The sequence below is a fragment of the Pseudonaja textilis genome, chromosome 1 (assembly GCF_049901715.1).
Source record: "Pseudonaja textilis isolate UNSWEBS1 chromosome 1, rPseTex1.2, whole genome shotgun sequence".
NCBI lineage: Eukaryota > Metazoa > Chordata > Lepidosauria > Squamata > Elapidae > Pseudonaja > Pseudonaja textilis.
In genome coordinates, this window is record NC_141990.1 from 35,263,452 (window position 1) to 35,276,607 (window position 13,156).

At 34.6% G+C, this 13,156-nt stretch overlaps 1 protein-coding gene across 26 annotated transcripts in view; it reads left to right on the forward strand.

The window, feature by feature from the left end:
* NRXN1 (neurexin 1) overlaps positions 1–13,156 on the forward strand; it is a 915,732-nt gene that overhangs the window by 451,464 nt on the left and 451,112 nt on the right. For all 26 annotated transcript variants that reach the window (XM_087930798.1, XM_087930804.1, XM_087930891.1 and 23 more), the window contains one exon: positions 12,190–12,363. In XM_087930798.1, coding sequence (XP_087786924.1) covers positions 12,190–12,363 — 174 coding nt within the window. The remainder of the gene's footprint in view (positions 1–12,189; positions 12,364–13,156) is intronic.

The window sequence follows — 13,156 nt, forward strand, 5'->3', positions numbered from 1 at the left end:
AGAAGGCAACAATAAAGTCTACTGAACGTAGGAAGATGTCTTAGTTAATGTGTCTGTTTATTGTCTCCCTTATTCTTATGTCAGACTTTCCCCCCGGCATCTGCTCTTAAAGATATTTTGAATTGTACATGGCATATATGCTTTCTGGGATATTCACCACAGAAAGTATAAATTTCATTAATCTTCTATGGTCTTTTTAATGTGAAGATATCATGAGATGGATAATGTTAATAAAATTAGTCCCTTGATAAATGACTAAGCATTTTAGTATCGCAGCTGCGTTGATGAAACACATTGATAGGGGAAATTGTATGGTCAACAATGACAGAAATGTCTCATTAGCATTTCATCTTGGAAGTTGTCTAAATGCATTACTGAATATGGATAAGATGGAGATTGTCATGTTTCAGCCAATTGCCTTCCTCTTCTCTTTTGTGTTCCCCCTGCCCCCCATTTTCCCCAGGGCTTCTAGATTGTTCCAGTTTCTTCTGCCCTTAGTCTTCAAGTTTTGATTGACATTGTGCTCATTTATTGATCTTAAAATGAGACTCCCAGTTTTTTCTTGCTAAATATTCACAGGATTGTAAGCAAAGGGGTGATAGAAATGGCTACAGTTTTATTGGTGTTTGCTTTAATTGTTTCATGTTTAGATCATCACACTAGCCTCCTAATTCCTCTGCCTGTCCATATTACAATTGACACTAATTATGGGTATATACAGGATTTGTAGTGTCAAAGGGCATTCCTTATATTTGCATTGTGATAGTTCTAAATATTGATTTAACTACTTGGTTTTTAAATTATGAAATGGAATTTTGTAATTATTGTACTGGTAAAGACATCATAACTGTCTGCAAAAAAAAAATCCACCTGAGCCCACTGGCTTTCTGCACAGTCTGTCATCTGTGGAATTGTTAATTATCTAAGCAATTTGGTGCCAGACCTTCAAGGTATTACAGGTCAGGAAATAGATACAAGAACTAATTTATTGTTATGGGATATAATAGCAAAATCTTGAAAACCTGACAGAATCCCCCCACCCTCCCCTCTTATACCAAAGATAATCAAGACAGGACAATTTTGAGTTTTGTTTTCACTAGTTCCTTTCTTCAGAGATAAACTGATGTTTACATAATTGATCTTGCATTCCTCCTGAAGCTTAGCTATGTAATTTTCTACACCTGATTAGGCATGAAATAGTATAGAAATGGGTTGTATATAAGTTATAAAAAGAACAGGATTAATGAGTAGCCTTATGGGTAAGATGGGTGGCATATAAATTTAATAAATAAAATATTGACATTTTCTCATAAAAAGAGAAAGAGGGATGATAATGCATCCATTTTCTCTACTCCTAATATTTGTTACAGCTGAAACATGATACTGGATAGGGAGGCTTCTCTGAGCAGAAGCCTGACAAGAACTGAGTAGAAAGTGCCCTACTTGTTTGACTATTACTCAGTTTTAACAATACTAATTTGACTAAAACTTCTGCCTTTGCAGTTCCTTGAAAAAAAATCCCTGTGAAAAAGGTTTTTATTTTCCTAGCTTATACTCCAAGTACTTGAAAATTTGGATTTCCCTTGGTGTGATTCAGAATTAGTTTTATGGATAGAAATAGACATAGAATGCTTTTTCATAGTCCACTCTGAGAAGTGCTTTGAAAACTGGCTATATCAAATCTTGAATAGCGTTCCTTCCTGACAGAAAATTCAGTTAGCTAAACTAAAGCCAGATTTCTGTTTATTTTCAGCCGTTACTCCAGCCTTTAAAACTACCATGCCTAATAAAAGCACTAGAGGGCACCATTATGTCACATAATATAATTCCTGGTTCAATCTCAGACCTGGAAGAAATTCTAACTGCAGTTCAACTAAGCTGAGTTATTTAGCTATTTCCTATGTTCTTCACATTCTAAATTCCATAAAACAACATTCTATGTAAAATTAAATTCTTTCCCACAGAGTTTCTAACCTTGAAATGGCAAAACTAAAATAAATCTATAAAGATTTTAAACCAGGGACTGGAATAATAAAAGAGCAGCCATCCTCTTCCTTGAGTGGCCAAAATAGAGTAAGAGCTGTGTGTGTGTGTGTGTGTGTGTGTGTGTGTGTGTGTGTGTGTGTAAAATGATGCTATTCTATGTTATTGTCATGCCCCTGGTGGAGACTGACTCCGAGGGAGAGGAGGAACAGCCAACAAGGAGTGGAAGTGTGGCTCCGGAGGTTGTGTAGGAAATTGGGGAAGGGCAGAAGCTGGCTGAGCAGTCAGAAGAGGACCCAGGCCCATCCCCTCTCCATCCTAGGGCACGCAGGGAGGAGAGCATAAGGGAAAGATGTAGTCTACTTGGGAGGAGAGGGCCTTGATCTGTTTCATGGGCTGCAGCTGTGACAACTGAATAAGAGGATGGACATCCGGGCAAACACTGGAAACAAAGCATGGAAATATCTCTAGTTTATGGTTCCTCTCTAAGTTTGGCATCCTTCCCAGTGTGTGTTATCTGTGGACGTCCCCCAGCCCTTATCTTGCCTGGTTTGTGTTGCTTTTTCCTTTCTTCTTGAAACTGTTTGTGTGGAAGTTTTTTGGCTTCTGTAAAGAATATTTGGAGCTTGGAAGCAAAGTGAAGGGGCTTCACCTGTTTTCTGTGACTGTGTTTGTTTTGTATCCCACCCTGGGTCATCAAAGTGATGTTCAAAATGATGATCTTTACATGAGCAATCATTATTTTTTTCATTTATGAGAAATCTAGAAAACTCTAAAGAGTCAAAAACTTTGTTTTCCTGTTTAATATCTATTTTTTTTTATTATTGTCATTCCCATGTGAAATTACTTTAAAAAAATTATTTTGATTGAAAAAATACATAAGTAACTATAAAATAATAAAATACAATATTAAGTCATCTTAAAAGATTTATTTAAAAATTTCTTTCTGTGTGGTCACTTGTTCATCATACTGTAAGGCCAAAAGAAAGGCTGCCTTAAATCAGAGAAGGAAAAAAAGATAATCTGATTCTTCCTAGGGCAGAATGCTTCAGATGCCCATGAAATTTGGGATTTCCTTCCAAGTGAATAAACAGAAGCTAACCCTGGAGGTAAGGGTGGGGTTTGAGAAGTCTCCTCCTTACTCAAAAGGAAATCTCTACAGAGCTAAGATTGGAAAGTTTCTTGATGTAAATCATAAGAGATCAGGGTGTCTAGAGAAATGCACTGGGCTCCAAGGAATGGAGAATCCTGTGGAGTTAGCACTGTATGTTTCCCCCTTCGTTTTCAGTGATACAAAAATACCGTAATTCAGGGAAGGGTTGGGGGGAAGGAAAAAAAATACAAAATTCATTTCTTCTATTCAGAGGTTGGGACATTCCTTGGTAAATAGTAGGGTTGCTGTGCCTAGGCCCCAAACCCACAAATTTTACACATATCTTGTATTGCTTTGTTTTACACAGGAATTGTACTGCCTACTACAAACTCAAACAATTGCTCATTGCTTTACAGTGATTAGATTAAATTCTCCAAAGCTAAACCATGAGTCTTTCTCAGTCTACTTTGGAATTTTAAAATATTTGCATACAAAATATATATTTTGGCTTCTGAAAACTATCCATCTAAATATGATTGCAACCACATTAGACCAATTGCAGGCTTCATGTCTCACAGTTATTTCCATGTTTAGGGTCCAACAATGGAGGGAGAAAGATTGTCAAGATTAACTAGGAAGCAAAAGGGTTAAAACAGATCGGGACATTCCATGAAAAATTATTTAAAAGCTAACTTGAGATGTTCTCAAAACTACTCAAATAACTGAGAAGATATTGAATAGGATGTTTGCAGGATTAACAAATATTAATTCCTAATTATCAATTAATTCATCTGACCATAATAATGAAATATGAAAAAGGCTATATTAGGGCTTGATGGTTTTGTGTAAAGAGCAAATATGGAGAAAAAGAAATATGAATAACTAGTATGTCAGGCAGGAAAAGAGACCTGAAGGGAGGAGTGGATGTCTGAAACATATGTCAACAAAGTTAACAATACAAGTAGAAGGTATTGTAAATGTATGCCCAACATTCCCCACAATCTTTCTTAATATTATGCACTGTTCATATGCATGTGAGCCTCAGGGTTGCACCCTCCCAGCCAGATGGGGGATATTAGAAATGTTTACATCTATTTTCAGCTAACTGGAAATAGAAAACAAATGGGAAGTGCATGAGCCTAAGGCTTATCATGCAATGCTAAACCATAATTTAGTATTACAACTGCATGTAGCCAATTTAATTGTGTCACTGCAAATACCATAAAATAAATAAATCTGTGGAGATTTTTCCTTTAAACTTTCAGTACTGAGCATTTCAAACACATATCAGTTGTATTTCCACATAATTTATAAGAATTTTATACATAGATGTACAAGATTTATATGATATCTTGACTGGATTGCCTGCATCAATATAACTAAGTCTTTTTTGTTTTTATTTATTATGTTGCACAATCTGTAAAGTTGATGGTTTAGTCATGCATCTAGCTAATTGTTTAAATTGTAAATTATTTCATAAAGATGATTATTAGTCTAATGCAGAAAGTGGTAGGGTACATCAGTAATACTTGTATTCATATTTATCCAGACACTCAGCAGAGAAAACAAATGTAGCTTTATTAATGTTTACTTTCTGAAGTTTGTTTATATAGCCATATGCAAATAGAGAAATATACCCTTACCTATCTCAGAGTCTAACAGGCCCAGTTAGATTTGAGTTCCAGAAAAAATGAAGCAGGAAAACCACTGGGCATTATAATCTATTCTTATTTATTTCAAATTGCTATTATTGCCTCCCAGTTTAATAGCAACCAACAATGCTTGGTATGCTGGTGCCAAACATCAATGTCTGCTAATAGTGTTCCACTTGGATGTCATCATCTCATCCAGTTTACATGAGATCCATGGCTTTGAAACTTTCCTCTGTGTTTTGAGTGGGCACCATGAACTCTATATTGTTATCTTTCATACACAGCCATTCATACACAAAAATACTTGATACAAAGGAACATAACAGTTAAATATCAGAAAGAATTACATAATAATACTAGTAACAACATGGTCATAATGAGTTGATTATGATAGGTAAATCCAGTCAGCTTAAAAATATGAAGCAGTTTAAGACACTATCCAGGTAGCTGGATCTGCTAGTGATTCGATTTGAACAGTGTGATGCTCAGGTGAAAGTTGCTGAGGATTTATATTATTCAGTTAACACATCTTTACAAGCTCATTGCATTCTGCTCAGCTGTTGCTTGCCATGATTGCCAGTTCTAATGAAAGAGCAAATGGTGTTCTGCTTTCTTTTTATGCCCCACAAGAGAATGAGCTGAATTTTTACAAGCTCAAATGATTTACTAAAGGAGCTTTCTCCTTCAACAGGTTGAAACTGAAATTGAATCACAAATTATTTTAAAAATATATTATTATATTAGTTGCTATTGTTTTATGTAAGAAACATCTTATTAATTTTTATTACTGGGTTTTTTTTTTTGCTCCTACAAGGTCAATGTAGATCTTATATTATCAAGCAGCAAAAGTCGAATGAGAAAGGAACATTTAACTGCCAGTGCTGCATCAGATTAATAAACAGCCATAACTGTTGCTTGAAATCATCATGCCTAAGTAAATTTCAGCACTGTAACCATGAGTTGATTAAAACACCATGTAGTATTAGCCTTCTCTTTCAGAGGTAGAACTCCAATTACTACCCTTAAGAAATAATACATCAGTCTCTAGTTTTTTGCCAAATATCATCCTACTACTTCAGTCTAATTTAAGACTATGGCATATTCTGTATTTCTCATTTCAATCATCACATGCTAAGTAAATATTTAATGTGTGAAAATATGGAAGTATAAATGAAGATCAAATGCAGGAATCTATGGAAGAGTAAATAGATGCTTGTGAATCAGCCTCAGATTATCTTCATTTGAAGGCCTAAGAAAGATTCACAGAGTTTTTATATGTGCTTTGAAGATGTTTCGTTTTTGGCAGCATTCCGGATTATGTAAGAGTAGCTTGTGATTGCAGGCACCATCATCATCATGCATTGATTTTGCATGAAGCTATAGAGAATACTACCGATGGATGATGGATAAAATATTTGGAGGGTTTGAGAAAGCCATTTGGCAGAGAATTCAATTCAGAGCAGAAACCATCAGAACATCTTTTCCTATCAGATCTCCTATCCATAACCTTGTGACATAGGCTATATTTTCACCAGCACTCTCATATTTTGGCTGCAAACAAGACACAGTACCATAGAAGGATAAGGCTAATTTAGGCAGATAATACTTCAGACCTATCAGCCTTCACTAATTCCAGACAAATGGGTTTATCCCTTGCCCCATAAGGCTCTGAACTATCACTGACTATCAAGGTTGACATATAGAACAACTGAGAGCCTCCTCCACCTACTCTTAAGTGGGGAGGCAATGAAATAATAGATCAGCCAATTGATTGATCAGAGGCTTATGTTCCTGGAGGAATTCTTCTTAAAGTAACAGATGGAAACTTGTTCTCTAATCTACTTATTAACTTATAGCATCATATTGCTTCATCTAGAACTACTAAACAAAGCTTAGAAATATGTAAATATGAGAAGGGAATAACAGTTCCTCTGGAGAATTTGTCTTGGTAAAAGTTGTTCTCTGTGTAAAAATATAGTGCAGGAGATTCTGAAAATTGACATAATAATTTATTGTTGGTTAGTATTATTCCTATTTTTTCTCCACTGGAGCTTAATAATAGCTAAACAATGATTTTATTTATTTTTTTTCAAATTCAAATGAAGGGACAGATTTCTATTGTAATAATAAGTCTCATGTACAGATTTGAGTACATTAGCAACAAAAGGAATCAAAAATTTGGATTTTAAGCTACCAGGCAGTGGCAGAATTGAACTGGAAAAAAAGAGCAGTATTAAACACTAGTAATATGCATACTATCAAAAAGCTTTCTCATACTATTTTGCTGTCAGGCTGAACCAGATATGGCTGTATTAGTGAAATGACTTCAATCTTGCAGCAAAAAATGTTACACTTCTAGAAATAAATCAAACTAATGTTATGTACTTTTTAGAAGATAACTGATGTTTTAAAAATAAATCTGCATAAATGATATAAACCAGAAAATAAGGCAATATCCAAAGTGATGCAAAATGGAAACAACACCCTAAACCTCAAACTGAAATGATCAGCTGCAAGTATTCCAGCCTTGCTCTGGTACATTTTATTAATTATTATCACTGGATTTCTATGATAGATTTTAACTGCCAGACGTTACTGAGATACAGTAGAACCTTTTGTCATGAACACTTCTGAGCACAACCAAATCAGGTTCCGACCAAAAAAAATCAGGTTTTTTTTGTAGCCGATTTTTCCTTCTGTGCCTTTTTGTTGTTGTTGTTGGTAAGCACCAAATTTCCAAAATTAGGTTCAGGTCATGACCAAATTGGGTTGCGACCAAAGTTATGGAACAAATTCCTAATTCTATAAAAAACATCCACACTAATAATTTTAAGTCAATGTGTACTGACATCTTGTCCCTTCCCTGCTGTGTAAATATTCAAACATAGGAATACATCCATATCTACATCAATTCACAACAAATGGGTTGCCACATGCATGGTAATTATCTTATCTTTTCCCCCCTCACCATTTAGCATGCTTCAGCAACTTCTTTGCACAGTCTGTTGGACAAACACAGTCCTCTATTTTTTAAATCTGCTTAATTTCTGTCAATAGGATGCCTTTTATTTCAATTTACTAACAAAACATTAGAGTCAGAAACTCACTAATATTCTGGAACCTAGTTTTGCATGAAAACAAATCTGTATCTCTAGTTATCTCTATTTTTTACGGCTTGTAGATCATTTAATTGACAAAATATGAGAAAGTCAAGAACATGATTCAAAAGATAGTTAAACAAGGATATTGTAATGCATCAGAAGTCCTATCCTTATCTTAGTCCTATCCTAAATTAATTTAATAATGTTATACATATAGCAGTAATGCTACAGACAATTTATAAATATCCACATATACATATAATCTTATTCTCTTGCCGTGTTGGCACCATTTTTTGTAAATGCTTAGTTTATTGAAAAAAGATTAAAATACATCATGAAATGTACAATTTCAAATATTAAGGCTCATTCACCTAATGAATATGATTGGGAATTTTTTCTGTGATTGGAAAGCTTGCGTACAAGAATGCAGAAAATCTACTGTGCCTACATTCTCCAGATTAAAGTGAAGTAAAAATATAAATAAATATATTTTCCCCAGATTGTGAAAATAATATGTTAGAACATTAGCTTTCCACCCAAATTAAAATTTGAAGAATAATAATATTAAAATATAACATCACCAAACTCCTGTGAGATTATAATCTCCAGAGGATATTACAGTAATGATTCCCAAACTTTAGGACTTGTGGATTTCAAATTCTAGAATTCTGGGTATAGAATTCAGAGAGTTGAAGTCCATGTGTCTTAAACTTGCCAGAGTTGGAGACCCTTGTCTTATAGGAAATCAGTCAGAACCAAAAATGTCATGGCATTTCAATGTTCCCCTGCAAATTTTGATAAATTTCTGATAAATTTTGGCAGTTTTCCCACTATGAGGAGAAAAATGAAGATCTTAAGAGATTTCTTGTAATAGGTGGCCCTTTATGACACTGAATAAGATCACATGACAATGCCCAATCTCTTTGCTCCCTATTGGATTGCTGAAAGCCTTGAGAAGAGCTTCTGGGAGCTGCAGCATAATTGTAGAATGCCTAATTTTCCATAGTAGGATGAGTCATAAATATACTTAAATATACTATTGGTAAATTAACATGTAGTCAAGATGGCAATGTTGAAAAAATATATTTTTCATAATTTTTTTTTACTTTTCTCAGGGTAAATGCCTATCATTGTCTCTTTCTAGTGGGTATAATCAAAGCTGCTCAGTATCCTTTGAACTGTGAGATAGGTAGATGGAAATATAATAAATAAATAAATAATATACTGTTAGGTACTCTATAATGTAGCAGAATTATTTCCTGCCAGTCTCCTGGATAAGGTGTATGACAACTTCACTGGTTTCATAGCTTCCCCTGGGGAAAGATGACAATGTATGCATTTTTATTTTCTTGATGGATGCTAAGGATTAGCTGTCTGGCCATGTATATGTTAACTTATACTAAGAGACTGAAAGAAAGGTTCAATAATATCATGAGCCCTTCCTGAGCTGTTCAGAAAAACAAAGAAGAGAAATGGGAATGGGGAAAAAATGAAAACAACAAAAGGATGTTCTAGTTGAAAATAATGTTTCTGCTATAGGTGTCACAGAGGTGAAGACAAGCATTACATTATAATATACTTTATTTTAACATTTTTCCCCCCTAGGAAAAGTTATAATGCCTACACACGTATTCCAACAATATTTGGTTACTTTAGCTTCTAGGCAATAAGGTATGGGAATTTTAGTTAGCAGTGTTTCTGATAAGAGTCTCCCACTCAATAGCAGTGGAGGCCCAGAGAGCAGCTAGTGGAACTGAAGATCTAAGTAAAAGGTCAGGGTAGCAAGAGAAGAACCTCAAAAAGGCTATGGAATTGCATAAACCCATCAAGGGAGTAGAAGTCAAGTAGAACCAGTTAATTGAAAAAAAAAGTTTAACCTTCAGTCTGAATTTTAACTGGCTGTCAAATCAGAGGCAAAAAAATTTGCTACAACTTTCCTTCTTTTCATTGCATATACCAAAAAAATGGACCATTATAGGCACCTGATTCATCTTGTTCCCTTTCCTTGTATAAGTTACTCAACAGATTGATAGCATGGGCATGCTCTCTTAAATGTTGCCATTTTATGGGAATATGAAATGTGCCTTTTCCATTGTAGCCTCTCCCCTGTAAAACACTCCCCTGAAATTCGGCAGGCCCTAATCTTTTAGCATTCCAAAAAGCACGCAAAAGCTGGCTTTTCCCCCAAGCACTAGGAGTGAGTGAGCTAAGTTTAATTATGGTGCCAGGTTTTTTAAAAATAATTTTGATGCTTAATATATTTAATATCCTTCATTTTAATACTTTTATCATACATAGACATGGTTTTATCTCTTGGCTGCGAGCCATCCAGAGTTAGGTACAAGGTGGGTAACTATATAAATATTTTAAATATTTTAATGTTTTAAATTAAATCAAATCATGGTGGATAGGTATATAACCACATATAATCTTGTAATATTAAAAAGCACTGTCAGTCAAGAGGGGAAGCTAATGTTGGATATCACTAAAACATTCTGTATTTTGGAACGTACATTTAATGTGTAATGGAATATATTTAACCCAGAGAAGACAAATTATCCTTTTCTGAAATATAAGGAATGCTTCTTCCATATTCTCGGGCACCTCCAAATGTGATGCCACATGCTAAGAGACAGAATCCAGGCTTGCCAAGCAGATGAAAAGGATAAGCATGCAAATATTCCTTTCAGTTTCAAGGGACTATGATAGCCAAGGACAAATTCATCTTCTTCTTGTGTCTTTCCCCACATGGTGTTCTCTAGAACAATTCCCAGTGTTTCTTCAGCAACAAACATTCTACACCTAAGTGTCTGTTCCTAATCATAACTCTGTAATGCTGAAACATGTGTTGTGACATTATGGTGCAAGCTCTGCTCTTTCCTACCAGTGCTGTGATGTTGCATTGCAAAAATATAAGGATGGAGTGAGCAACCTGAACATACCATTACTTGCCCACTTGTCATTCACTATGAATACCTATTAATATTATTATATATTATACTAAAATATAGATATTATTCACATAACTGGGGAGGCTAAAAAAGATTCCTGTTTGAAGCCATATTTTTCTGAATACAGTAGAAAACATTCAGACATAATTGGCAAGGTTATCTCAAAGCAAGAGAGCAGACTTTGGAGATCAAGTCAATCATTAGCTGTATCCATTCCTAGAAATCCATAGGATGTCTATTGCAGTCATTTTTGCCTTGCCAACTTAATAACATTTTTGTGCTCATCTGACTTTCTTCACTTGTCGTGTTTAATGGGAACCAAACAGTTCAGGATTGATTGTGGCACTGATTTCTAATAACTAAATATTGATCATATAATAATTGTGTATTATAGTAAGACTTTAAAATGATGTATAATTCACTTGTACTACACAAGCTAGACCAAAGTAGTTAGATATTAGTGGAAATTTGAGCATTAAATACATTTTTGGAAGTAAGAGGTTTATATTGGTTTGGGAGGAATCTCCTCATTAATAGTTCTTTCTTCTTTTTGTTATATATTTGTTATTGTATTATTGACAAAGGATTCATCTGGCCACATTTGAGCTAGCTAGATGGTCTTGGAAATAATATAATTCATGGACACTGTGAAAAAAAACTGGTTGGCCTACTACAGATAGTCCTCAACTTACAATAGTTTATTTAGTGACTGTTCAAATTTACAATGACACTGAAAACAGTGGCATAATCATTTTTCTCACTTAGGACCACTGCATCATTCCCAAAGTCACATGATCACAATTCAGACACTTGGCAACTGGTTCATATTTATGACAATTGCAGTGTCTCAGGGACAAGTAAGTGATCTCCTTTTCTGACCTTCTGACAAGCAAAGTCAGTGGGGAAGCCAGATCCACTTAATAACCATGTTACTAATATAACAACTCCAGTGATCCACTTAATAAATGTGTCAAAAGTTATAAAATGGGCCAAATCTCACTTAACAAATGTCTCACTTAGCAACAGAAATTTTGGGCTTGGTTGTGGTCATAAGTTGAGGACTACCTGTATTTATGTGCTAGAGAGAGGCTGTACTTTTTTCATGAGCAACTGACATTTACTTTTCTTGGTTTGTTTTATATTCTTATTTATTGGTTCTTTGGTACCCTCTGAGCTTATCTGTTTTCTTTGCAGATGTTTCACTAGTCAAACTAGGTAACATCTTCAGCACTGATGATGTTACCTAGTTTGGGTAATGAAATATTATTATTTATTTCTTTATTGATTTATTTATTTGGCTTTTTATTTTATTATAAAAATTAAGAAAATGTTTTTGTGCAGCTTGTTCAATTTATCAATGAATAAGATTTTTAAAAAAATTCATCTAAGCCTTTTGTTTGACTTCATAGGTGATCTATATATTGGAGGAGTAGCAAAAGAAACTTATAAATCCTTGCCAAAATTGGTCCATGCCAAAGAAGGATTTCAAGGCTGCCTTGCCTCTGTGGATCTCAATGGGCGTCTTCCAGATTTGATTTCAGATGCTCTGTTTTGCAATGGACAGATCGAAAGAGGATGTGAAGGTATGGTGTGATCATTTCATAGACTTGCCTTAAACTCTTACAGTGTAACCAAAATGTTTCTAAATTTAATTTCATAATAGGGGAGCTATAGCATCTTTTCTGCTATGTTATTTGTATTTGGATCCTGCCAGTTTCCTATCTTATCAATTTGTTCTTTGCTACAGTTGCTGAATTAGATAGTTCACATAATTAATGAAAGTGGATGATATTGGTTGAGAAATGCACTCCAATGGCACAAAACTCAGTTCAAACTTGAGAACATTAAGTTATCTATCAGAACACAATTGGTCAATTCTGCTCTTTGCCATGAATTAGTTGATTGGCTTGTCTTTGTTTTGTTTGTGCAGTATCTTAATTAATTGTTGTACTAATTAGCTCCCATGCAGCATTTTATATAATCACAGTGCATAGATACTAGTTAGAGCATTGCAGTACCTAGATAGTAGTTAGAGTATAAATTAACTAATTTAATTAACATGCACATTTCTAAGACACATTAAGTGAAAAAAAGATGTTAGGGTTCTATAGAGAGTCTGACCCTGGGGACTCTTCCAGACAGCCAAGTTAAAGTGTTTTGTATCAGTTGAGATGGCAGAAAAAAGGCTGACAGATATATTTGCTGTCCATTTTACTGGTTCCTCTCCTGATACAATGAGGACCCTGATAAATTTCCTTATGTGGAATAGAATGGAAGACTTTAGATCAAAATAAATGCTTCTCCAAATATAAGGGAGCATATTACTTGAGAGATATTTTGTATCTGACTGAAGGTTCCAGAAAAAAAACATTATCT